The sequence below is a fragment of the Littorina saxatilis genome, linkage group LG1 (genome assembly GCF_037325665.1).
Source record: "Littorina saxatilis isolate snail1 linkage group LG1, US_GU_Lsax_2.0, whole genome shotgun sequence".
In the NCBI taxonomy this organism is placed as follows: domain Eukaryota; kingdom Metazoa; phylum Mollusca; class Gastropoda; order Littorinimorpha; family Littorinidae; genus Littorina; species Littorina saxatilis.
This window is the reverse complement of record NC_090245.1, coordinates 6524932-6551868: the sequence shown is the minus strand read 5'-3', so window position 1 is coordinate 6551868 and position 26937 is coordinate 6524932. Positions and strand designations below refer to the sequence as shown.

Here is a 26937-nt window from a genome sequence, read left to right as displayed (position 1 = left end):
GTCCTTACTGCTCTTCACACCGACCGGTAATATTCATGTTTTGTGATACTGTAATTCGACTTGTACGCGCCAGTAAATAATTGATACAATTGCTATTCGCAAAGATGAGAACCCATAAAGTTTTGCGATCTTATATTTATGTGTCTCTTTAACTTGTGACGCGTAAAATAATATGATTCAGATGTTAGACGGGCGCAGTGGCGTGGTGGTAAGACGTCGGCCTCCTAATCGGAAGGTCGTGTGTTCGAATCCCGGTCGCTGCCGCCTGGTGGGTTAAAAGTGGAGATTTGTCCGATCTCCCAGGTCAACAGACCTGCTAGTGACTTAACCCCCTTCGTGTGTACACGCAAGCACAAGACCAAGTGCGCACGGAAAAGATCCTGTAATCCATGTCAGAGTTCGGTGGGTTATAGAAACACGAAAATACCCAGCATGCTTCCCCCGAAATATAGAGTGCTGTCCCTTTCTGCGCCGAGCGGCTGCATCTCAGGGCTCTCTCATATTTCGTATTGTGCGCCTTGAGTCGCCTTGTGGTGAGATATGTGCGAGATATAAATTCTCGTATTATTATTATTATTGAACCCGACAAGAACTGACCAAGTGTTGTAATCCTGCCTCTTCACAGTACGTGCGAGTGCTTATCATACCAAACATCACTTTTAAGTTCTGTGACACGTGCAGCAGCGCTTACTTATGCTACAACGGCTAGGCTGTGATTGAGTGAGTGATGTGAGATTATTGTATCCCCGTTACTGGAGTTTGACTTTTAGTGCCAAACGGCGACGTCTTGTTAGAGACATATAACTGTAGTTTTACTTTTAGTGCCAAAAGGCGACGTCTTTCTAGAAACGATTAACTGTAGTTTTACTTTAAGTACCAAAAGGCGACGTCTTGCTAGAAACGAATAACTGTAGTTAAACGTTTAGTACCAAACGGCAACGTCTTACTAGAGACGCGTCACTGTAGATTTACTTTTAGTGCCAAACGACGATCAGTGTCTTGCTAGAGACACATCACTGTCGTTTTACTTTTGGTGCCAAACGGCGACGTCTTGTTAGAGACATATAACTGTAGTTTTACTTTTAGTGCCAAACGGCGACGTCTTGTTAGAGACATATAACTGTAGTTGTACTTTTAGTGCCAAACGGCGACGTCTTGTTAGAGACATATAACTGTAGTTTTACTTTTAGTGCCAAACGGCGATGTCTTGTTAGTGACACATCACTTAGCGCCAAAAGGAGACGTCTTGCTAGAGACGCCTCAATGTAGTTTTACTTTAGTGCCAAACGGAGACGTCTTGCGAGCGACGTATTCATCCTCTCTGCCAGACACATAAAGTACTGTTTCACAGAAATCTCAGACAATTTCCTACGGCAAGAGTAGAATTATTGTTTCTGGACGTGCCAATAAAACCATTCGCTCTGTGATCTGACTCCAAAGTCAGGGATTATATCGTGCACGAAACAAACAACTAAGAGAAAAGAACGGCAATAGAAGGGAAGGCCGGAAAAGGCAAAAACTGGTCAGTCTGCGACGAAAGACTACTTTGAAGTAATCCCCAAAACAAGACATTTAGCAAATCTATTCTAGTTCTGATTACATCGGAGGCACGCACGCACGCACGAACACACACACACAAATAGGCGCGCACGCACGTACGCTCGCTCGCACACACACACACCTACGAACGCACGCACGCACGCACACATACACACGCACGCACGCACGCACACGCACACACACACTCTCTCTCTCTCTCACACAAAATGCCACAAGAATGTGTTACATCTTATCAGAACACAAGACCTGTTAGTTGACTCGTGTTCGTTGTGTTCAGTCGATGACATTTAATTAACGACTTTTATTGCTCTTTTGTTCCAGATCTATTCCACCAAAACACAACAGCAGGAATAACGACAAGTGGAATGCGTGTGCAAAAGCAAAGTGTCACGCATCTAGCGTTAGAGTACTGCTTCATCGTTACTGTCATAACCGGTGTTAAACCCGACAAAAGTTGATTCACAAGCTCTCCATGCAGACCATTTTTTTCAAACACATCAGCAGGGAAAGAAACTTGAACTCGTGTTCAATAGGGGAGTGTGGAATATCCAGTGTTGAAAACACTGCTTCATCGTCAGTGTGAGCATCAACGTTAACCTTGACATCAAGTTTAAATAATCGTACGTTTTCACATTTATCAGCAAAGGTCTTTCCTTGACTAATTGGATAATTCGTTGTGAGGACCTTGGACAGGCAAAGCTAAAACAGACGGAAATCAAGGAGTATAGTCTCCTAGTTCTAATATTACGACCATGTATACAATTTTCTACAATATGTAGGGGAATTAACCCCCAAAGCATTTTTTTTAAACCATCAGTAATTACTCAGTCGAAGATCAATTAAATCATGACGTCAACAAACCACACGTGAAGTCACAACAGAAGAAATAAAGAAACAACAGAAACACCCGCGCCATCATCATGACGCACACCGCCTACCAGTTCAACATCACTTCCAGCCACGTGACCAACTACTTCGTCACGTGGGCGGCCACCGTTCCCATGGTGACAGTGTCGGTGGTGGCCCTGGCGGCCAACGGGACAGTGCTGGTCATGTTCGCCATCCGCCCCAGCCTCCGCCGCGGGAAGAACGCCTACATCGCTTCCCTGGCCCTGGCCGACTTTCTCATCGGCTGCTACATGCCTCTCGTCGCCTTGGAGGAGGTGGGGCTAGTGACTGTTGAGCCGGGACCTCTGTGTAAGACCTATCTGACCGTGCGCTACTCTCTCCTCTACGTGTCTCTGCTCAGCGTCGTTTTCATCACCTTGGATCGCTGGTGGTCCGTGCGCTGGCCCTTCTCCTACCGCGCGCGTCATACCCGGCGGCTGGCTGCCTACGTCATCAGCGGGGTGTGGGCTCTGAGCGTGGTGCTGTACGCTCTCCCTATGTTCCTGTGGGAGGACCCCTACCGCCACCTCACCCGCCTCCTCGTGCAGGCCAACCACCCGGAGTACAAGGCCAACGACAACGGGGATTCCTCTCACCCTTCTGACGTCATTCAGCAGCACCATCATGACGTCATGGGGTGGTGCGAGGTACCCTACGCGCTAAGCTTCACGTGGGCGGCCGTGACGTGCTGCCTGATGTACCTGCTGCCCCTGGTGGCCATGTGGATCATCAACTGCTCGCTGTACCACAAGATCCGCCAGCGGAGATCCGTGGAGATCCGCAGATCCGAGTCCGTCACCGACACCTTCTTCGTCACCGTCAAGAACAGCAAGCCCACCATCCAGATCACCGAGGCCCCCTCCCTCGTGGGACCCCCCTCCTGCAGTGAGTTGTGTTCTCTTCTTGGTGATTTTGTTGTTGTTGGTGTGGTTGTTGGTGTTGGTGTGGTTGTTGTTGTTGGTGGTGTTGGTGGTGGTGGTGGTGGTGGTGGTGGTGGTGGACCTAGAGATCCCCATATACGCTACCTAAATCGGCTTATGTGACGGATCCACTGTTGATGTTGTACATAAGAGGTGATCATGCTACGTAACGTGTGACATGTCACATAAATCCAAAGTGTGGAGCTGCTACTTACATGTGATATGCTACCCCTGTGGAACTTTTACTTAAAATATGTCCACAACCATTGCTACGTAACTGTTGAACTGTTACGCATGTTGAATTGTTGCATAATAAAAATCCATTACCACGGCAACTTAATTGATAATTCGTTGCCATCGTTACTTTGTGAAACGATACATGTATAGTCTGTCCTGGCTCTTGAGTCACTGTCATTAACATAATTCCTGGAGTGTTGTCGCTGTCTTTCTGCAGTGTTAATGAACGGATTCAACAATTTATAAAGGCAGATATAATTAACATAAAGATAACCAACCAACAACGTCAAATAAATGTTTTCTTTTAAGTCAAGTTATTGCACTGCACAAATACTGGTTGACTGAATGCATCTATCACATCATATTTCAGAAACTTTGGCAAGACAGTTCAATATTTGTAATCCTATATTGAGCCTCAGAGTTTTGACCCAGTCAGCAGTGTCATTGTACCTTCAGCGAAAATATCGTGGGATTTCCCTTTTATTTATTGTTGGGAGGCGCATTTTAAAACAGAGGCACCATAAGGGGGGTACAAATGCAGGCATGACCACGCCCGGGGTATATTCATCATATCTACGAGAAATCTGTTTGGTTATGACATTACGCCAGTGTCTACGTTGTATTTTCAGCTATGACTATACAATAAAAATGTGCTTTGTTTTCCAGCTATTGAGAAAATCACTGACCGCGCGTGTAAATAAGCACTATACTAACCATGCTCGTATTTGATAATGATGATGATGACACTCCTTACACACAGCATTTGGGATTGTTTGAATATGTACTGTATAACACTGTAACATAATTCTATGTTTAATTTGAATATGTGTTGGATTGTGTAATGTAACTGGGAATAAAAGATTGACTGAGTTGTTTTTGTTTGTTACAATCCATGCATTTGTAATATTGTAAGTCACCAAGTGTAATGCATGATTATGTTGTATTGTGTAATGTCGATCCTCTGTAGAGACCACATAGAGAGAGAGAGAGACAGAGACAGAGACAGAGACAGAGAGAGAGAGAGAGAGAGAGAGAGAGAGAGAGAGAGGGGAGGGGGGGAGGGAGGGAGAGAGATAGAGAGAGGGAGGGATAGAGAGAGAGAGGGGGAGAGAGAGAGATAGGGGGAGAGAGAGAGATAGGGGGAGAGAGAGAGAGAGGGGGGGTAGAGATAGAGAGAGAGAGAGAGAGAGAGAGAGAGAGAGAGAGAGATTATAAATCAAAACTTGAAATTAGAATCAAATTATTTTATTGTTTCAGCAAAATGAATTGAACAAAAAGTCATTGCCAATCTTGAATAACTTGAAAACAAAACAAGTAAAAGTAGAAGATACAAAAAAGACATAATAAACAAAACAAAAAAGCCAGGTTATGGCACAAGTATGAAACAACTTTGAAAGGGCATTTTGGAATAGTTGGTTGGTTGTAACTAATGACCTTCTTGACAAGAATAAAAATTGGCAAGTAGAAATCACCCTCCATTAATTCAAGCACACTGTACACATGCCACCCAAACACCATTAGCAACACTATTACTGTTAGTTTCAAATAATCATAAACGTGCCTTATCTTGCTAGAAAGGAAAGGAACTATTGTAACTTGTCTTTTCAAGTTTACATTCATTCATCCATTCTTCATTCATTCACGTTGTTTGAGCTTTGTCTCAACTTAATTGCTAAAGATATTGCAACAGCGAGTCAAATTGTTATCGATGAAGGAAAAGAAAAGCCAGGGAAAAGAAAACTCTGGAAGCAAAAAATATGATTGTGCGAGGTAGTGATGCCGAGTATAACATTTGGATGCAGCTTGCTGTAGACATTGCAAAGAAATGTCTAGCGATAGGATTCAAGGACGCATTTGTGGACATGTGTGGTATTGCTCTGTTCACATATCTTAACGATACCACTCTCATCAAGATGGGCTTCAAAGCCAACAAGTCGGACTGGGTGCAGGAGGCCTGGTTGGAAGACTGTTGTGACAAAAGTGCCTACGATTCCCTTGTTACGCTTGTTGCGGCCTTCATGACATGCAAGATCTGAGAACGTGCGGTGAAAAAAGGAAAATCAGTGAAGAAGTTCAAGGAAAAGATCAATTCAGGTTTAATGTGGCTGCGCTTTGTTCTTTCTATGGCACGACCCTTTTTGGTCAATGCCCAAGAGATTCTTGGGACTGTTTTTGTAAGTCCCTGTCACAGAGAGAGAGAGAGACTTTTACAACTAGGCGCTGGCAGTATCATCCACTGCGGGACTTTGGAAGTGTGTCAGAGAAGATCTGGTGCATTGCCAAGACTCCAACGCAATCGGAATTGTTTCGGCAAGAGCAGCAGAGGAGTTGATGGAAGATGAAGACGATGCCCTTGACATCTTTGCATAACATAACATAACATAATAGGTTTAAAACGGTCCGAGGACTACGATCAGCCATACTGAGACCAAAACACAGATAGATGAACATAATTCAACACGCAATGCAGATTCAATTGGTTAAAAATAGAAAGTTTAAAATAAAACAAGACTTAAAAACAAGAACCATATAAAAACCGCTTGCGTTTTACCTTCGTGTTCTATATATCCCACTGCATATATCCAACAAATTTGGTTCCAAATGCTTCACACACAAAAATTAACGATTTCTAACAATCAAATACTTAATTTTTCTCATGAAAATAATAATAGTAATGAATATGAGAAAAGTGAGTAAAGAATGGCCGCCATTGTTTACTGTCTTTTCTCATATTCATTACTATTTATTATTTTCATGAGAAAAATTAAGTATTTGATTGTTAGAAATCGTTAAGAGAAAGACTAAGCAAATATCTTAGCCTCAAATTGAAAACGTCCCCACATTCTGTCAAATTGTGCTCTACCGAATACTTCCACAACAAAAATTTCAAAATCCACTCACAGCATTAAGTGGATGTCATAAAAAAATCACCACAGCACGTTTGGTGATGATCAGTCTACAAACGACTGAGATATAAGGTTATTTCTGGATGCAGAAGTCAAAACGTTAAATAATAAATGATCAATTATGTTCAGATCAATTGAAAATGCAGAAAACACTTAAACGGCGCAGTTCAAAGAGACAAAATCAAACTTCTTCAACCAATCGCAAATCGTCCAAAACAAAAACAAAAATTAAAGGAAAGGAAAAATAATATCATTTGAGTACACAACTAAAGATGACGAGTTGAAGATGTATCTCGAGCCAAGAGAGCATCCCGAGGATCCAAAATGAAAAAAATAAAATAAAATAAAGACAACGCGCAGACTCAATGTTCACTCAGATTCAGACAGTGGTTCAACATAACATACTGTTTTTGTGTCTAGACCACGGATACCATGGAGATCCAGGCACCTGACAACTCCTTTGTATGAATTGAGAGTCTTGTGAACATCCACCATCACAGGACAATCCACACGCTTTGTCTCATCCCTCTGTCACAAAGAGCCTCGAAAGTGTTGTAGCAAAAATGCAAACAAACCATTTAGGCCACACACACACAAAAAAAACAACCCAAACAACAAACAAAACTAATTTCAGTATCTCGAGTTACAAATGAAACCCTTTTTGTGACAATGTCAAAACTTACAAGACTGCTGGTGTACATCGGATTGCTTCAATGTTTAAAATAAGCACATGACAATCATATGCAGATTAAACAGCAGATGGACTCTCAGACGAATTCTCATTTCTTGAATAGCAGTCATTTGACTACTTTGCTTTGCCATTTTCTTTCTGTTCTTTATCTATGATCTTTCTCCACTCCAACCTCACTCTGTGGTACAACTGACGTTTGGTGTATCTCGTGAACAGGTCTTGGAAATGAAAACCTGCATCTTTGATCTGTTGCATGACATCTTCGTTCTTGATTGGGAGTTTATCCGACAATCGCTTTTCGATCAGTGGCCAACAGCACCTTTTAACCCTTTCACGATCATCAGGAGAAAAGACTTCCGCCCGCCCAAAGCGACATGAAACAGGTTTTCCCGGGATGTTTTGAGAGCTATTTGAACGGAGATCACATTCCAGATTGGGACTCTCATTGATCTCTGGCTGCTCCATGTCCTTCTCTGGATATGTACCGTCATCGTCATCATCATCTTCTGCCCCTCCATAGTGAATGAACGACTGCACGATTTTTGCAAACTTCGCGCTGTATTTGGCTCCAGCAGTTGTGTCATAGTGCTTGTCAGCGGTTTGCACTGTGTGGTCCATGTGCTTCGCCATCTCAATTTCGTGTTCTCTGCTGATGTCATGTTCTCGGGACAGACTGACGAATGTTTTCCGGATCAGTGTACACGTTATATGGGGAACATTCACATTGTGTGTCATGCCAAAGTCGTTGAAAGCCGCTTGTAGATTTGTGTTAATGTCACTGACACTGGAGTACATGCCATTCAGTTGACAGAACACTTGATCGTTTGGTGACTCAGGTCGCAGGAACTGAACATAGAAACGCAAAGTAGCAAAATCACGAGCACTGAAACGAATTCCTGCTGCTCCTGACGTTCTGAACGTCTTACCATCCTCTACTAAGACTACTCTCTCACCATTGTCACTCTCCTCCGCATCCATGACCTGGTGACATTTCATATCACATAAAACGCCACACCTCTTACCACTTGAAAGAGCTGTTTGCAGGATGATGTGGTTTCTCAGGCGTTCCACCACAATCTCCTTGCCTTCGGTGTAGTAGTTGCCTTCATCGTCTTTTCCACCTTTTTGGATTTCTTTAGCGAGCCCTTTTGCCATTTTCTTGTCGAAGTACTCCGACATGATCTCTGGAGGAATGATTTTGTCTCTCGTCTGGAGCTTTCTTTTTTGGTTTTCTTCTGCGACGAATTTGTTCACAGTGTGAATGATGCCCCGACATACTGTTCGCATGCCTTGTATGTCAAGACCATGAGAGACATAACATGACTGAAGGAAGTCAAAGAAATGTGACAGAGCAGACAAATAGTTCTTAATCGTGCCCCATGTCTTGGGCTCCTTTCCTGATGAGCTGCCTTCCTTGAGTCTCATGACAACAGACTCAGAGCCGTTGTCAGTGGTGCGACCTATCATTTTCAGTTGGTTGAGGCACGTCACTTGCATTTCATTTTGACCAAAACACTCCTCCAAGATTTGGTTGATCATGAAACGGACTTTTTTGTTTTGAGTTTCTCGTTGTTTCCGCTTGTTTTCCTCAAGAGATTTTGGAATATAATATCCCCCTTCTAGTGACTCAAACCAAATAAGGAATTCGTCTGAGAGTGCATCTGCTGTGACCCGATTTGGGTCAGGAGTTTTGGCATTCTCGCATTGTTTCTCGCATTGTTTGGCTGTTTCAAGTGCCTCTGCTCTTGAAAGCTGGTGGTGTTTTTGCAAGTGCTTGTCTGGTCTAGTTCCAACCCAAGAACAAGACTTGAGTGCACATCGTTTCTTCGGATAAGACCGTTTTGGTCGAGATTTAGAGTCTTTTATCAACTTTTCAACTTCAAAGCGGGGAATATCAGGGTGGACATTTTCGTAGTGTCGTTTCAAATTCACAACTTCTCCTGGACATCCTGCGACAGGACACCGACGTCTGCCTCGGTGCTTCTTTGTGTTGACATGCTGCTTACGTCTCCTTGCTTTCTTTTCAACGGATCTGCTTACGTCTCCTTGCTTCCGTTTCAACGGATCTGTAAATAAACACAAAACAAGAAATTGAGGTGATGTTTGACAATGCAAGAAATGAAATTCATATTCAAATGTCATGCCACGTGTGTGCAGAGCCTTCTACTGGGCTCACTTCAGTCATTTGTCATGCCACGTGTGTGTAGAGACTGCAACTGGGCTCACTTCAGTCATTTGTCATACCACGTGTGTGTAGAGACTGTCACAGTTGGTTCCTTGCTTAAACATCACTCACTGTGTTGACTTCTTTTTTTATCTGTGGCAACACAGATCTATAAGTCACTCGGTCCGTCCGTCTGTCTGTCGGTCGGTCGGTCTGTCTGTCTAAAAAAAATGTCTCAAAAAAATGTCCAAATTTGGTGTTCAAGCAAGGCCATAGTCTGTGATATGTGCATCTGAGACTACTTTTGGTTCAGGAAAGGTGAAGGTCGTCAGATTATTATATGTGCAGCCGAGACTTCTTTCTTCTTTCCTGTGCGTAAATTTCTTGATTTTGCTAGCAAAGACTCGGCAGTTTCCGTTTAAAAATTGCGTCAGAACTTGGAAACGTCACTTTCGCTTTTTTTTTACAAAGCTTCTATGATGACGAAGACTTTGAGCTAAGTAAACAACCTGTCACCGATTCGTTAAAAATTACAAGCCTTCAGTCAAGATTTTGACCGGAGCGGCGTGGGCCCTAGCTACTGCATTTCTTGGGGCGGGGTGCCAATTTGCAGGGCGGAGCGCCCTGCGCTCCCGTTAATTTCGACCCCTGATCAGAAATCAAGATCCAGACCGATGTCATATGTTTTGGACTGCCCATGTGGGCACAGCTTTATAGAACCTTACAGACGAACCTTCCCCCTCACCCTTCCACAGATGAGGTCCGCCCATTGGAGGATCCAGGGAATTCACCCCCACCCCCTGCAGTTGACACCCAGAAAAAAAGTCAGGCTTTTTACTTTTGGATAATTTCCAACTTAATTAAAATGGCAACAGAATGCACCTTTTGAGGTTTTTTCCCATTGAAACAAAAATTCTCATGGGGCAAGATCCCGCATCCTCTTGCATTCTTGATCTTTCGCACATTCAACATCACAAAAAAAATAAGAAAATGAAATTTTGTTTACCTGTAGTGCCAACTTGGGAAACTGCATCATCGTGTCTTCTTGATTCTCCCGGATGCACATTTTGTTGTCCAAGTCCCCTGCAAACAGACAGATCATATAATGTCATGTTGCGTCTCAAATTTTCCAATTTATCAACTTCACATCAATAGCTATCAATGCGCGCAGCAGCAGACGCTCTCGTCACTTGCACTCACTTGCTCGCTACCACGCGATTGTAGCAGACGATGTTTTTTTGCAGAAAATTCGGACATTTTCAGGCATGCCGTTATTTTAGGTGAAGCAAGCACTACATGCATACACACAGACGCATAGCACAGAATGCGTTGTCGATGTGACGGGGTGTCTTTGATCTCATATGAATGTCCAACGAAGCTCATTTGAACCTACCGTTTCAATCAAATCAGTTAGAGGTATTTCCCCACTTTCGTTTCCGGTACGAGAGATAACCATTGTAAAACTCCGCGGCAAGTCAAGGGTTTATGGTGGCGGACTAAGGGAGGTAACCCCAGATCTGCGACCCACCTTTCCTATTTGTATATATGAATCTTCGTTTGCTTTCATGCTGCCTGTGGATACACAGGCTTTAATCGCTGGAGATTTCTTAAAAAAATAATAAATATAAAAAATTAACAAGAAGGGCAAAGCCCATACGACTCACATGCTTTACACATTTTTCCTACCAAAATACATGTGACCTTGACCCAAGGTCAAGGTGATCCAAGGTCATGCAACACAAAGCTGGTAATTCAAGACATAGGAAGTACAATGGTGCTTATTGGCTCTTTCTACCATGAGATATGGTCACTTTTAGTGGTTCACTACCTTATTTTGGTCACATTTCATAAGGGTCAAAGTGACCTTGACCTTGATCATATGTGACCAAATGTGTCTCATGATGAAAGCATAACATGTGCCCCACATAATTTTTAAGTTTGAAACAGTTATCTTCCATAGTTCAGGGTCAAGGTCACTTCAAAATATGTATACAATCCAACTTTGAAGAGCTCCTGTGACCTTGACCTTGAAGCAAGGTAAACCAAACTGGTATCAAAAGATGGGGCTTACTTTGCCCTATATATCATATATAGGTGAGGTATTGAATCTCAAAAACTTCAGAGAAAATGGGAAAAATGTGAAAAATAGCTGTTTTTTAGGCAACATTTATGGCCCCTGCGACCTTGACCTTGAAGCAAGGTCAAGATGCTATGTATGTTTTTTGGGGCCTTGTCATCATACACCATCTTGCCAAATTTGGTACTGATAGACTGAATAGTGTCCAAGAAATATCCAACGTTAAAGTTTTCCGGACGTCCGGACGGACGGACGACTCGGGTGAGTACATAGACTCACTTTTGCTTCGCATGTGAGTCAAAAAATTAAAAAAAACTGGGTTTTTTTAAGTATACTTTGCTAGGACACTTACTTACTTCAACTTTATGTAATTGTAAATGAACCGATGTCTTTAAGACATAAAACAAATAAACAACGACACCCGGCTCATTGCCCCTTTAAAGTCGATTGAGCAAAAAAATTTCGTAGGTCATTGAATTCATTTTCGAGTTATTCACTAAAAACCGTTAATGAGCTTAATTTATGCACGTTGTCTTAGCCATTTTAGTCCCAAGGCAACTGAGCTGACCATTATGCAACTCATGACAATCATAATATTAGCGATTTCTGTTTTAAAAAAAAATCTCATTGGCGAGAGTTCAGTCGGGAGTTGCTGATAGTAGGTGACATCCTTAAATAACTTTTTGTGTTTTTTTTGTTTTCGTGTGCATTGTACATGTATAACTTATTTATCACTGACCAACGTACCCGAGCACCAGGCCCAAATGGTTAAAGATCGCAAATAAAAATGTGTCGTTTCTTTGTGATGACTATTCTGCAGCCAGTACTTCTATAAAATAGTTAATTTGGCAACACATAACTTTATGACCTTGCAACCGACCGACCAACAGACGGTGACTTGTGACACATGCAAAAAACGTATGCAGCAAGCAAGACCAAGCTTCAACTTGGTCGAGATGCTAACTATCATTAGAGATTAGCAACTGCAGTTGCCTATTGTAAATTGTTTTTTTCTTAACTCTTGTACAGACTTGACTGAATATTGTTTTTCTTTTGTATTGTTTTTAGAGCTGGATAGTAACATTTCTGCCTCTTGTATTATTGTGTTTTCTTCACGACTGCACAGACTTTACTGAATATCCTTTTCTCTCCACAATCAAATTTCCACTGGGCTGGTGACTTTGCTCCACTAACACACAACATGGCTGGCTAGTTCAAAATAAGCTTTCATCTAGTAGCGGATCTACCAAGATATTCAGTTGATCACTCACGATTCATCACTAGATGACTCGGACTCCGACGTTGACTCCATGTCTGTCTGCCCTGGAATCCACCCTGGAATCTTTTTCTTAGGCTGTAGCAAAGTAAAAATGTAACTGTTACTTTGATAAACACAACTCCAATCCAAAACAACAGGATGATCTACAAGGTAAATTTGATTTAATTTTGTGTCTTTAAAATATCTACCAAATCTTGCTACATGTACCAAAAAACAATCCTTAGATTGTACTTAGGGGAAACGTCACACCTCATGCACGTGCAAACTATTTCTTCCTGATACGTCCCCGAATGGCCATTTAGATTGTTCACCACAAGCAAGAGGCAGGGTGTGTCATCTGATATGTAGTTCACTCTACAACAACAGTTATCAGATTCATGGAGAGAGAGAGAGAGAGAGAGAGAGAGAGAGAGAGAGAGAGAGAGAGAGAGAGAGAGAGAGAGAGAGAGAGAAAGAGAGAGAGAGAGAGAGCTGCATACCGGAGGCTTCCATTCTGACTCCGAGTCATCTTCGCAGTTATTGTCACTGCTGTTGTCATCTGAACCCCTACAGCTAACTTTCTCCATATGTGGCCTGTCAAACACGAAAGAGACAACTTAATTCTAAACATGCAGATCAATGCATGGTCCTTCTTGGACTAGAACTCCCTTAGACATTCATGGGTGTCGCTTCCTGTTTCATCATCAGACTAATGGTTGACATAGCCAAAAATTCCTCCCACATCATTCACAAGCTCATGGGTGGAAAGAAAGAGAAGAATATCATGGGTAACGTCTCTAAGTGACCTTGACAGACACACTGCCAGTGCGAAGGACCATTCAGTTAGGCTGAGCAGGGTAAATATTCCCTCATTTTCTTCAGCTATTCCGTTTTCATAAAAGCAGATACATGTACTCAGTAGTATCAATTGGTAAGTATACTAAAATCACAAAATTTACCTAAATTTCGGGCTTTTTGCTGATTGACGACAATATGTTTGTGTGTTACATAATGGAATAATTAACAGTTACCAATATTAGAAGTCCATCCCCTTGCTAAATTTTGTAAAAATAATGGGTAAACATATTTCATATTAAAAGTAAAACAATAACATGACTGCAGATCCAATAACGACGATGAAGACAAAAACAGACAAAATATGTAGTGGCAAAAAGAATCCAAGAAATGTACAAACGCAGGCCGTCGGCACACAATCCCTTCAAAGGCAAAATCAATTAACACAAATGGCAATTAAAAAACAAATACCACTGACGTAAAAAAGAAAGAAAAAGAGATCAGAATGTTCACAATAAAGTTTAACAAAAGTCGAAAAGATTAACCAAGAAAAGCCTAACAAAATAAAAGAACAGCTATGAACACTTTTTGCGTGTTATGAACAGTTTTTATGTAAAACATCTGTGGACACTTTGTTTTGACCAAGGCCTCATTGGCCTTCATTTTCCAGTGGTGCAATTTTCCTCCTTTTACCGACTTTATTTTCCAGTTGCCTTTGTTTTCTATCATCCTACTTGCATCACGTTTTGTATGTATACTCACTCAATGAGTTTCTCCACAGGGTTATACTGCCCTTCTGTATTCAAGAGCGCACCATCACTGAGTGGATTTGTCTTGGTGCAGTCCGCAGGCATTCCTGGTGCATTCTCTGGCGCATCCACAATGTGTTGGAAGAACTTTGTTGTGTTCTCAGGCTCCATGTTGTCCTCCTGTTCTTCCTGAAATAGTCACCACTCACATTACATTTTCATTTTGTCAACCTAACAGTGCCTCCTAAAACTTAAAAGCCCAGCAGAGCACCACAAACCTATTCAAGGCTGTAACATGTAACTTGAAAAGTTTGTTTCTAGTGTACAACACGTCACATGTCACTGAAATTATCTGTAAGACTAGTAAGAGTTAGCTGCAGTGAAAATGTATGTAAATTTGTGTCTCTGCCAGCAATATCAATCAATGTGGACAAAAGTGTGTGTGTGTGTGTGTGTGTGTGTGTATCTTGTGTGTGTGTTGTTGTTGAAGAAATCGTGTATCGGTACTTCATTACTATGTAAATATTCAACCATGTTACTCTGAACAAGTTGTGAATTGATACTTCATTGAAACCAAGTGTAATTTGAAGAAATCGTGTATCGATACTTCATTTACAAACATTGAATGTTACTTTATGTGAAGAAATCGTGTATCGGTACTTCATAATAGTGTAAATATTCATGCATGTTACCCTGAAGCAGTTGTGAATTGATACTTCATTGAACAATGATTAATTTGCAGTTTTTATGCATGTGATATCCTTAAATATGAAATCTTTATAGTATAAAGACCGCTCGCGCTGAACCTCCATGTTCTGGGTGCTGTCTCCACAAACTCAAGACGAATCTGAGATTACGGGATCTTTAACGTGCGCATATGATCGACTGCGTGTGATGCACACGGGGGTGCCCCATTCGATCGTTAGGTCTACACAAGGCCGAACCTGGAAAATGAATTTTCCTTATGGCGCTGACAGGGCTCGAACCCGGGTCCCTCTCATTGACAGCACCAATCGCTCAATCACCCTGTCCCCCTACAAACCGACAGACTTATGGACACACTTGTGTCACATGTAAAAACAAGAAGGGCAAAGCCCATACGACTCACATGCTTTACACATTTTTCCTACCAAAATACATGTGACCTTGACCCAAGGTCAACCAAGGTCATGCAACACAAAGCTGTTAATTCAAGACATAGGAAGTACAATGGTGCTTATTGGCTCTTTCTACCATGAGATATGGTCACTTTTAGTGGTTCACTACCTTATTTTGGTCACATTTCATAAGGGTCAAAGTGACCTTGACCTTGATCATATGTGACCAAATGTGTCTCATGATGAAAGCATAACATGTGCCCCACATAATTTTTAAGTTTGAAACAGTTATCTTCCATAGTTCAGGGTCAAGGTCACTTCAAAATATGTATACAATCCAACTTTGAAGAGCTCCTGTGACCTTGACCTTGAAGCAAGGTAAACCAAACTGGTATCAAAAGATGGGGCTTACTTTGCCCTATATATCATATATAGGTGAGGTATTGAATCTCAAAAACTTCAGAGAAAATGGGAAAAATTTGAAAAATAGCTGTTTTTTAGGCAACATTTATGGCCCCTGCGACCTTGACCTTGAAGCAAGGTCAAGATGCTATGTATGTTTTTTGGGGCCTTGTCATCATACACCATCTTGCCAAATTTGGTACTGATAGACTGAATAGTGTCCAAGAAATATCCAACGTTAAAGTTTTCCGGACGGACGTCCGGACGGACGGACGGACGGACGACTCGGGTGAGTACATAGACTCACTTTTGCTTCGCATGTGAGTCAAAAAAGGTGTAAAACAAAGGAAACAAAAATATTCATCAATTAAATCGATTTTAGTGTTTTTCCTTTAACTCTTTTCACACGTTTTAATCTTTTGGAACAAAAGTTCAAGATGCTTGCCACCACTACATCATTATACATTCAACCTGAAAGTGAACATGTTTAAAAAAAAAAATTGAAATTTGTACGCGCGATACCTCTTTTGTTTTACTGAAAGAGCTCAAAACGCGGCGATCTATTCCAACACGTACGCCCATGTGGAGACATTCACACAACACAAAGACGCACAACACAGATAACACACACACTCCACGTGGTACGAAGGAATGTTACTAAAGCTGCTATTGGAAATCGGAATTTTTGAAAAATCATTTATTTTTAATTTTTGCGGATGGGCGGAAACAAATTACTGTTTGAAATGTGAAATTTCAGTTAACTTTGTGAACACATCCATTGCTGTTTGACTGCACAGTTTGATTTTGTGATGATCTCGCCAGCCTAGATTGGGGATAGAATACCAAAACAACATCATTAGCTTAACACACATTTGGGTTACCGGTCCCCAAAGAGTTCAGCGACTACAAACACAATATTAGTATGACATCTACTTGTCTACTTGATAGATAACAGTGACTACCCCAATAGCATGTCAAAAGAACAAAAAGAACAAATCCTTACTGATGAAGCAAGTGTGCAGCAATGTTCACATTGCCACGCGTAGCCACGCACTTTTGGCGATTTTTTCAGAGGTGGTTGGAGGCAAGTTAAGTGTAATCATACCACTTGAAGCAGTCATCACATCTGTTGAATGGAAACGTTATTAAATTATCAACAATCGATGATCATAATATTAAAATGAATGGGTTTTTTATTCTTTAAATTGGACTGGAACTGTGAGTGAGCGAGTGCGTGAGGGAGCAGCTGCATGTGTGTGTGTGCGATTTTTGTTAATTTTATCAGCTGTACATTGCCTGACAGGGTTTTCTCAATTTGCCATAACTTGTCCGCTAAATGTGTAAAATTGACATTGTTGCCCACTGTTTATAAGGGTTTCCTTGTCTGTGTGCAGCAAACTGTTTATCTTGCATGTATTGCTGAATAAATAAACTCCTGTTTAAACCGACTGGAACTTTTGCTTGGGTTAACTTGTAACTGATAAATATCTCTCAGGTAATACCGACAGGTGGGTGCTTTACAATTAGACATGCATGTAATGAAATCAAACGTTGCTCTTGATGATCAGAAACATCACTCACCTTACAGCGCTATCCACGTTAACTGTAAACGCACAAACAGCACAAATCTCCTTCCCCTGCAAAAACAAAAAAACAAAAAAACCCACACATTTAGTTCACTGAAATGGCCTGCAAAGAGCTTATTCAGGTATTATCAAAAAATGCATCTAAATTTTGGTACTATCAAATACTTACCATATGATTTACTAATGCACTTGTCTTCAGATCGATGTGATAATATGCACCCCAAATACCTTGACCACCCTTTGAAAAAATCGTCTTTGACCGTGGTGGGTTGAAGCAATCAAATGTGCCCCTTCCGGGCACATAACTAGTATGATGATATTCTTTCGCAACAAGCTCATGCGTTCAGAATCTCAAAGATGGTCTTCACTGTGGGGAAGCAGAGTGGGCTTACAAATAGTATTAGTCACTAATATCACACGGTAAGTATTTAATAATACCAACATCGAGATACATTGTGGGATATTATTTACATACACACATGAGCAAATCTTCTGAACACCTGGTGTCATAATCATCTGAAAAAATATTTTCCATCTTGTGTGTGTTGGGGGGGGGGGTGTCTGTATGGTTGAGGCACAGGGAACGTTATGGTTGGGCTAAAGGCAAAACAAGCAACAACAACAACAAAACCGACAAAGGCCATTTTTAAAGAGAAACAAAATGGACACATTAGTCATAGTCATGTTTAATCATTACTATATTTGTTTAAAGCCCATCAGACTATGAAGAGCCTAGGGCTGCCACACATGTATTTAATACATATATCTCAATATCAACCTCCAAAGACGATGGTCTACAACACATGAAAGACTAAAGCCAAATATCATAGTTTAAAACACACGAAAGACTTACAGATTTAACTAAACAGGAAAAACAAGCGCAAAAACTGCGATACATGTGGCAATGCCTTTGGTGGACATTTTTTTGACTTATTTTTTGGAGATTTTTGGAGACAGACTGACCGACAGACAGACAGACCGACGAACTGAGTGACTTACGTTGCCACAGGTAAAAATATGGCAGGCCTATCCTTCAGCCCAGCCTACAGGGAAAGAATTGCATGGATTTTTGCCTCTTAGGTAACAGCTATGCTCCAGCGGTACTATTCTTTTTTTTGCAGAGAATAGCACTCTCCTGGACATATTCAGAGGCAACAGACTGTTGGTCTTTAATAATGACTGTTCCTTCTTGGTGTTGCAACTCTTTAGTCTCCACAGAAAGATGTAAAAGAGGGTGGGCAAAAGAAGACTTAAAAATGTACATACCGAACTGAAAAGTCTGTCTGTCACCTCCGGGAATAGCACACGTAGCATGTAATCCATATTCTGAAAAAGAGAAGAAAAACCCCGTTCAATACCAACAAGCAATCGCTCCTTGATATCAGCTTGGGTGGTGGAGGTGATACCGGTTTTACCGCTAAAGTGCTTCCACAATCAAAACAAGCCCAAAATTCACCCAAAGCACTTTACGGACTGTGTCGTAACAAACAGTGTCAAAAACTATGCTAGAAATATAACTAATTATTCATCTAAGTAATTGTATTTGTGATACTTACCACTAACTGTCTTCTACTATATATGCATTATCCTAGATTGTGCCAGACAACTTTAAAAGGAATCAACCTGTCGCTTTGCGTTGCGGGTTGAGGCAGAAGAGAAATTATCAGAGTCAACATGTGTGAAGACTCTCTCAGTGTCTATCTCGCCCTCGTGTGCATCACATGCTCCATTTGCGCACGTTAAAGATTAAAGATTCCATGTTTATCTAGCAAGAAATTGAAACTGGGGATTATGGGCATTGGCACATGCGCAGAGAGGTACTACCGACAAAGGGAGACTACTCCCCTAAATGGTATACCGACGGAAATCTAGAGTTAGCGACCTTGTTTACAGTCTAGTACTGGTAACATAGGACGCTTCTCAGTCTAGCACTCGTAAGTAAGGTAACTCCTATTAGTTAAATTGAGGTGATGTATTCGAAAGAAATACAGCAGGCCACTGTGGCCAATGGCATGGTATTCACATAAATACACCCTTGCTCGGTGCTCGGCGACAGAGTGGGCGACTTTACAATCTATCCAGGGTCAACTCTTGTAAACTAAAGACTCTTCTCGTGCCTCTTTTGCCGATGTATTCATAAAAAAAATGTGCACGTTACAAAAATTCCATGTTTGAGTTATACCGCATACACGCAAACAAGTAGAACATTTAAGGACTGCATCAATGACAGGACAATAATTGGTGTTTTGAACTATTACTAATATGTGGGTGAAATGAGTGTCCCTGAGTGAATGGTTGGACTTCCCAAGGATAATCGCCTAACAGGCTTGAGCCTCCTTCAGTCCTTGCAGACCATACTTGAAAGTGCGAGTTCAAATCTCAGCAAAAATGCGAAGAAAAAATGATAGTTCTCGTTCCTGTGTTTGTTCTATGTTATGGGCCGTGTGCTCCATATTCCATCTTGTATCGAGAAATTGCACATAAAAATGTTCATTGTTATTATTATTATTATCATTCCTTCCCAACACCAAATCAAAGTACCCGCCATGGAGCATGACCTTGCCCCGCTGGCCTCAAACAACCCTGGAGAAGCAGAGGTGTCTAGATTATTACCTGAGTGGGCTAAGTGCGAGTGAAGTGTGTAAGGGAAGGGATGGAGTGGGGGTATGTACCCGAAATCCCAGTCAGCTTAGTAAAAGCATCTCACAGAATACTGTTTCTGAGAAGGTTGATTTTCAGATATCAAAACCACGCCGACATCCGATTCAGAATCGGGAGTCAGTGGTATGAAAGTTAAATGACATTTCTTCCAAATCAACAGTGAATGCAAAATCACTCAATACAGTTACAAGCTCCACACCCGATAACAAGTCATCAGCCAAATAATCGACTCCAAAACTCGCTCACACAAACCTAAAACGAAGATGTTCCCTATAGAATTAACACAAGCAACTGAAGAAATCTGTTTTTCACGGCAACAAAAGACAACACGTTTGACCGGTCGAGTTTTTAATGGCGGAATAGAAGTAGCCTTGTCAAGGCCGTCCAGAGTCGGTTGATGCCAGCGGGGCAAGGTCATGCACCAGGGCGGGTAATTTGATTTGGTGTTGAGAAGGAATTTTTGGTTTGATTCCTTTTAAAACGTTTTCTGGCATAATCGTGGATAATGCATGTAGTAGAAGACAGTGGATAAGTTAGATATAAATACTTAAGTTTGTGGCTTATGTAGTGGAGTGGAGGCCTATTGGTTGCTGAAGTCGTTTGTTTCTTAAAATTCAGAGTGGGGAGGGGGCTTATAAAACGGAGCTTGGAAGTCCTGAAATCAAGCTAAATTATAATGTTGACAGGCTGGAAGTAATACAGCTATGTTTACCTGTTGTGCCAACTTGGGTAACATGGACAGTAGACTATCCATAATCGTGTCTTCTTGGCCCTCCTTCAGCATAGGGATGCCGTTTTTGTTGTCCAAGTCCCCTGCAAACAGACACACAAGTTAACACAAATTAGAACTAGTTTTCCAGAAGCAGTCAGAATGAATCATGCCTAGATGCACTGCAGTATGCTACAGGCCTGAAAACTGGGCAACTACAAAAAGAAGGACAATCTGTTTGAAAAGCGCCTTTTGCCATTTGAAAGTGATGACCGGGTTTTTTTTGAGAGAAAACAATTATAACAAAATACTTTTGGAGTAGTCTACAGAACGAAAGAGGCCTACCGGACCACAAAATAATGTTCAATCTCACAGTCACACTCAGAGTCGCACGATTCAATCACTGAATCGGTCTCCATGAGACATCTTGCCGCCCAACTAACTTGACAAAGGCAAAAGACGTGAAAAACCCCACTTATATTTCACTCTTTCCTTATTTAATACGCAACAGCAATCAACATGCGATTAATAGACATGGAATGTAGACATTTACCTTTGAATTTCGTCGACGCCGTCGCGTTGCCATTTCGTTGCCGCCATTACGCTGAACAAGTTCGATAACTCTCGCTTCAATACGATTGCCTCACCCCTTGCCCGTATCAACAACAAATTCACCGTGATCTGTTACTGTAAGAGTATTTATTTTCACAATGTTTTCAAAACAAAGTTCCAGAGGTTCCATGCATGGTGATGAATGTAGCAGTAAGCTTTATTTTATACCTATGCAGTTATGGTAATTGAAAAAAGCCAAACTAAAAAGTTATTTGTCTTGAAAGTTTTGCACGTTACAACATGCTACTTAATACAAATGTGAATAATGACTATGAACAAACAAGATGACCATATTTGTCCCTGCGTTTGTTAAAGCATATAGCACTGCCAAGCTTGCTTTTTTGAGTTTATGGTTATTGTTTTTTGGTTTCACAGCAAATTGCATCAACTTTACTGCAATGTGGCATGTGAGCCTCTACTTTGGAGTCTTCGTGTTGTATTTGTTTGGGAAAAGCACGAGCAATAGTGTTCTTACATTAACATGTAAATGTTATCATAGTAATATTCATCGTATGTTACTGATTTCTCAATTGCTCCTTTACTTTCATATAAATCATGGAAAATCTTAAGTAACATTTCAACTACTACCACTGTAAGTACAAAATTTCGTAAAAAAACACAATAAACATGTCTATATACGTTCATCTTTTACACACAGTAAGTTAGGTGCAAGGGCAACAATGTATTAAAGTTTGGGAAAAATCCATTCATTTTTATGTGTTTTCTCCACGATTTCTGAAGGAACTGAAAATCGGTTATTTGAAAACGTAAGTCGACATGTTTAGTACATGCAAGACCTGATTTTTTCACAATCCTTGAAAATGCCGTGGTAGCAAATGAAACATTAAGTAATCATGTATTTCTTGACAGTTTATCGCCATTTATATTAGCCATCTGCCCACAGGTTGCCAAAAAAGCTATTTTTTAGCTGTTATTGTTATAAATCACGCTTATGTAACATGGCCTGTCCAGCCTACCACCCGTTTCATGGAACGAATTTTGCAAGCCCTTGGGCATATTTAATTACCATCTCATATGCCCCCCACTGTGTATTCGTGAAAACGATGTAGTTTTATTATTTTTACCTCGTGGTAGTGTCAAAGTCTTATGTAGCAATTTTCCACACCACCGGGTAGTGGTGTTGCTGGTGGTGGCGGGGATGGGTATATTGTTGTTGGTGGTGTTGTTGTTGATGTTGGTGTTGTTGGTGGTGGTGGTGGGGGGTGGTGCAGGATAGTTTTGATTGTGCTTTACGTTCTTGTTGTTAATGATGATGATGATGATGATGATGCCGACGACGATGATGATGATGACGATACTGATGATGATGATGATAATAGGTTAGGTGAAATGTCCAGTGAACGTAGTTATTGGCGACGATGACCATGACGACGGCGACGATGATGACTAAGGCGACCGACGTTGATGGTAACAACAGGCTAGCCAAATGTTCATTGTATACATACAAGTACCTTTCGACGACAACGATGATGATGACGATGGTTAGCACAGGTCATATATTACCTTTGTGTTATTGACTTGACATGAGATGGGGATACATTCCCGTGGTTAAAGGGGCTCCGGGTGCTGCAATGATTATAACAACGATGACGACGATGGCAGCGATGTCGATAATGACGCATCAACTATATTCGTTTGGAATAATTTTATTTTATTTGGGCAGGGTAATGATGAACATAGCGAATGATCCTGGCGACGATGATACTTGCAGGTGTTTGTTTTGTTTGTTTTGTTTGTTTGCTTGTTTGCTTGTTTGCTTGTTTGTTTGCTTGTTTGTTTGTTCTTCGTGTTTCTGCGCGGCACAATTGTCTGAACAGTTTAGAACAGACGACGACGTATCCGAGGGAACGATTGTTTTATAACACAATGATGACGGCATCAACATTGACAGCGACAAAGATATTAGAGAAGAAAAACATATCTCGGTTAAAATCTCCATCGTGAAAATCATTCATAGAGGCCGCAGACAACTTGTGAAACCTACACTCAAAACCGCTAAACACTGACTATTTGCTAATTTTAGAACTATTCGAGGCAAGTGATAATGAGGTGAGAATCAGAAATTGTCGGCCCGATTTTGTTGGTCTCCAATGTAAACGAGCTTTGGGAAAAAGAGAGAATGAGGTGTGGGAGGGAGGAGGAGGAGGAAAAAGATAGGGAGGACATTCTCCACGCTTGAACAGCACGTCCCCGCAGTTTTATCGTCCCACCTTTCAATAAATAATGGAGGTCCTCCAACTCTATTTGCCTGATGCGATGCCCTTCCCCGACCCCCGCGCCTGATTGAGCGGGAAAGGCCTCGGCCGATTGATCTCGTTTCGCAGCGATTTTCAAACCAGATTACGTTTGACATGTTTAAGGGGCTCTTTAAAGCCTCGGCGGGTGGATCGAGCCGGTTGTTTAAGGGCTGTTTTAAACTGTGCGTATCGACGTCAGGCTTCGCTGGATTTCTGCACACACAAAAAACAAACATAAAAGGTCGTGTTTTTTTCCCGAAAACCAGCGGTGTTGCGCAACCACGCACTAAAAGTGTTTTGTTTTTTCTTTCCTTTTTTTCTTTCATCCCCCCCCCCCCCTCTTTCTTTTTATCTGCATTTGTCCCATTTTGTTCGTGTCGTATATCTGAAATGAAGGAAGTGACGAACGGAATACCTTATTTTCTTTTTCTTACCTTACTTTTTTTTCAATCCGCTTTTCTTCCATTTTGACCTCGTTTCTCTTTTTCGACTCAGGTAAAGAAAGACATTTTCTTTTGTACAGTTATTTTAAGAATTGGTCAACTCGTGGTTGCCAAGGCCATTCGAATAAGAACATGTACACTTATACGCAACAATAACAAAAAGGGGGGGGGGAGGAAACATAAACTAAATTAAAAAACACACTTCCCTGTCCATCTTCAAAGGTAAAAGGGGTGAAATCAAAACACTTCCCTGTCGATCTTCAAAGGTAAGAGGGGTGAAATAAAAACACTACCCTGTCCATCTTTTAAGGGTAATAAGAGGGGTGAAATCAAAACACTTCCCTGTCGATCTTGAAAGGTATGTGGGGTGAAATCAAAGAAGTGAGAAGATGACTGCAAGGCAAGAAGCTCTCAGTGTTGACAGCCGCCGGGCAGCTTTTAAATCCTAGGTCGTCTTTGCCAAGCGGAAGCAGACGCGAGTTAGCTCCCTTGGAGTCTCCTGGACTTCAAACGCACGGCGTACTGTTTTATCCTTATTATAGAAGAGCAGACGATAGTTAGCTCCCTTGGCGTCTCCTGGACTTCAAACGCACGGCGTACTGTTTTTTCCTTATTATAGAAGAGCAGACGATAGTTAGCTCCCTTGGCGTCTCCTGGACTTCAAACGCACGGCGTACTGTTTTTTCCTTATTATAGAAGAGCAGACGATAGTTAGCTCCCTTGGCGTCTCCTGGACTTCAAACGCACGGCGTACTGTTTTTTCCTTATTATAGAAGAGCAGACGATAGTTAGCTCCCTTGGCGTCTCCTGGACTTCAAACGCACGGCGTACTGTTTTTTCCTTATTATAGAAGAGCAGACGATAGTTAGCTCCCTTGGCGTCTCCTGGACTTCAAACGCACGGCGTACTGTTTTTTCCTTATTATAGAAGAGCAGACGATAGTTAGCTCCCTTGGCGTCTCCTGGACTTCAAACGCACGGCGTACTGTTTTTTCCTTATTATAGAAGAGCAGACGATAGTTAGCTCCCTTGGCGTCTCCTGGACTTCAAACGCACGGCGTACTGTTTTTTCCTTATTATAGAAGAGCAGACGATAGTTAGCTCCCTTGGCGTCTCCTGGACTTCAAACGCACGGCGTACTGTTTTTTCCTTATTATAGAAGAGCAGACGATAGTTAGCTCCCTTGGCGTCTCCTGGACTTCAAACGCACGGCGTACTGTTTTTTCCTTATGATAGAAGACCAGACGATAGTTTTAGCGTGAGATGAGTGCTGACAGTATCGATCATTATGAATGGCGGGGTAAAAAACGGTCATACACGTAAAATTCCACTCGTGCAAAAAACACGAGTGTATGTGGGAGTTTCAGCCCACGAACGCAGAAGAAGAAGAAGAAGATCATTATGCTACTACTACTACTACTACTAATAATAATAATAATAATTGTCAGTAAGTACTGGTGTCACATGACTGATGTGAACCAGTTGATTGGCTAATGGCGAGGCGCTTAAATCTGTTAGCGCACTCTTGGAGTGCGCTAACTTTTCCACAGAGCGTATTCTTACGCCCTTTGCCAAAGCGAGACTGTTCTCTAATCCTCAGAATTAATTAATGACATGTAGCTTATATTCTCCACTTTACCAAAAAATAACCATAAATTTCCTGCGGCTCAAAGCAGAAGTGGGTTTTTTCTGACAGATCGCAGGCGCCTGTGCCACAGTGAATCCCACTGATCTAAAAATAGAAGCGGCTGTGTCTCTTCCACAATGGTCTCTTCTCGTTTTGACTTGCAAAGATTCTTCTCATATGCCGTGTTAGTGGCATGTAGCTTATTAACCACATTACCAAATGATGAGTTAGTATAAAATTCCCAGCAGCAAACAGAAAACACAAGTGTTATTCCGATAACGTACCAGCTAGACCAGCATTTGAAAGTCGACTCTGTTATAGTAGACTACACTGAAATACGACTGCATCAGTTCAGTAAATGAATGGTTTTCGAATTATTATTTCAAGGCAACAACAATCGGAATCGAAAACGTGTAGGGTTAAGAACGTTCTTACCATGTATAAAAACTTATTACCAGCCTGCCTCGTGCGTGCAGACGAGCAATTTTTGTTTTTGAAATGAGACTGCAGTTGAGTGGTTCGATTGCCCTAGCCGCCTAGCAGACGACATAAACCCCGCAGCAAATTAACATGTTGGGCAAATGTGAACAAACAAACGATGGGGATATAATACGTGTAGAGTTCAGAGCATTCTCACCGTTAATATATAGTACCAGACTCCCCGATGAGTGAAGATAGGCCTACAACACGAGAAACATACCACATTTACTTTGAAAATGTGCTAACCGTGGCCTTGGAGTCAATTCAAGGGGCAACACTCTGCACAGTCAATCTGTCGAAGCTCGATGAAGGTTTCGAATCGCAAATAACTAAGAGCACAGTCCTTTCTCCGAGTTCAAATGAGGTCTGTATGAAAGATCATCACTTTTTAGCTTAACGCTACTCTGGAATTTGCCAACAGAAATTAAAACAAGAGTTTGCGTGTGACAAAAGCACGACACTCTTGAGACAGCCCACACAAAAGTAGATCTGACACAAACCTGACCACACAGTTACGCCTATCCAAATGCGCGCAGCAAAATGTGCGTTTTGAATCTTCTTTTTTCTTTGGCGGTACTGACAATATCGTTATTAAAACAATCCCAGTGCACTATGGGATTTATAGAGCAAATGTCAAAAATAATTATTGAACTCAGCGCTGTGCAGGTACACATACACCAACAGATGAGAGGGTGTGGGTGTGTGTGTGGGGTGGGGGTGGTTGATGGCGGCCTCATATCCCAGCAGACGGTACAGAGGGAGTGGGGGTGGGGAGATGGGGGGGGGGGGGGATTACGAGACTGGGGACACAGATGATT

General features: G+C 41.6%; 3 protein-coding genes across 4 annotated transcripts in view; 2 read left to right on the top strand and 1 right to left on the bottom strand.

Moving 5' to 3' along the window:
* The first annotated feature begins 1903 nt into the window (after positions 1–1903).
* LOC138951767 (adenosine receptor A1-like) lies at positions 1904–3491 on the top strand. Its single transcript, XM_070323651.1, has one exon. The coding sequence runs from the start codon at positions 2481–2483 to the stop codon at positions 3489–3491; it is 1011 nt and encodes a 336-aa protein (XP_070179752.1). The 5' UTR covers positions 1904–2480.
* A 1343-nt stretch (positions 3492–4834) lies between these two features.
* Positions 4835–22441, bottom strand: LOC138960153 (uncharacterized). Of its 2 annotated transcripts, XM_070331923.1 has the most exons (9): positions 21254–22441; positions 20704–20804; positions 18597–18656; positions 17326–17381; positions 16748–16870; positions 14259–14434; positions 12715–13295; positions 10373–10449; positions 4835–9268 (listed from the first exon to the last, which is right to left on the bottom strand). In XM_070331923.1, the coding sequence occupies exons 7-9, from the start codon at positions 12753–12755 to the stop codon at positions 7317–7319; spliced, it is 2070 nt and encodes a 689-aa protein (XP_070188024.1). In that variant the 5' UTR covers positions 12756–13295; positions 14259–14434; positions 16748–16870; positions 17326–17381; positions 18597–18656; positions 20704–20804; positions 21254–22441; the 3' UTR covers positions 4835–7316. The 2 variants fall into 2 exon arrangements, with proteins under 2 accessions (XP_070188024.1, XP_070188016.1); XM_070331915.1 differs by having other exon boundaries at positions 20704–22441.
* A 250-nt stretch (positions 22442–22691) lies between these two features.
* LOC138950750 (histamine H1 receptor-like) overlaps positions 22692–26937 on the top strand; it is a 15958-nt gene continuing 11712 nt past the window's right edge. The window contains exon 1 of the mRNA XM_070322749.1: positions 22692–22740. Coding sequence (XP_070178850.1) covers positions 22692–22740 — 49 coding nt within the window. The remainder of the gene's footprint in view (positions 22741–26937) is intronic.

Excerpts from the sequence above, each read along its gene's own strand:
- LOC138951767 (XM_070323651.1), top strand. The coding sequence starts at position 2,481 with ATGACGCACACCGCCTACCAGTTCAACATCACTTCCAGCCACGTGACC.
- LOC138960153 (XM_070331915.1), bottom strand. The coding sequence starts at position 12,755 with ATGGAGTCAACGTCGGAGTCCGAGTCATCTAGTGATGAATC. Across the intron at positions 10,450-12,714 it reads GAGTCATCTAGTGATGAATC|GGGACTTGGACAACAAAATG; the intron begins GTGAGTGATCAA and ends GTCTGTTTGCAG. Across the intron at positions 9,269-10,372 it reads TTCCCAAGTTGGCACTACAG|ATCCGTTGAAACGGAAGCAA; the intron begins GTAAACAAAATT and ends GTTTATTTACAG.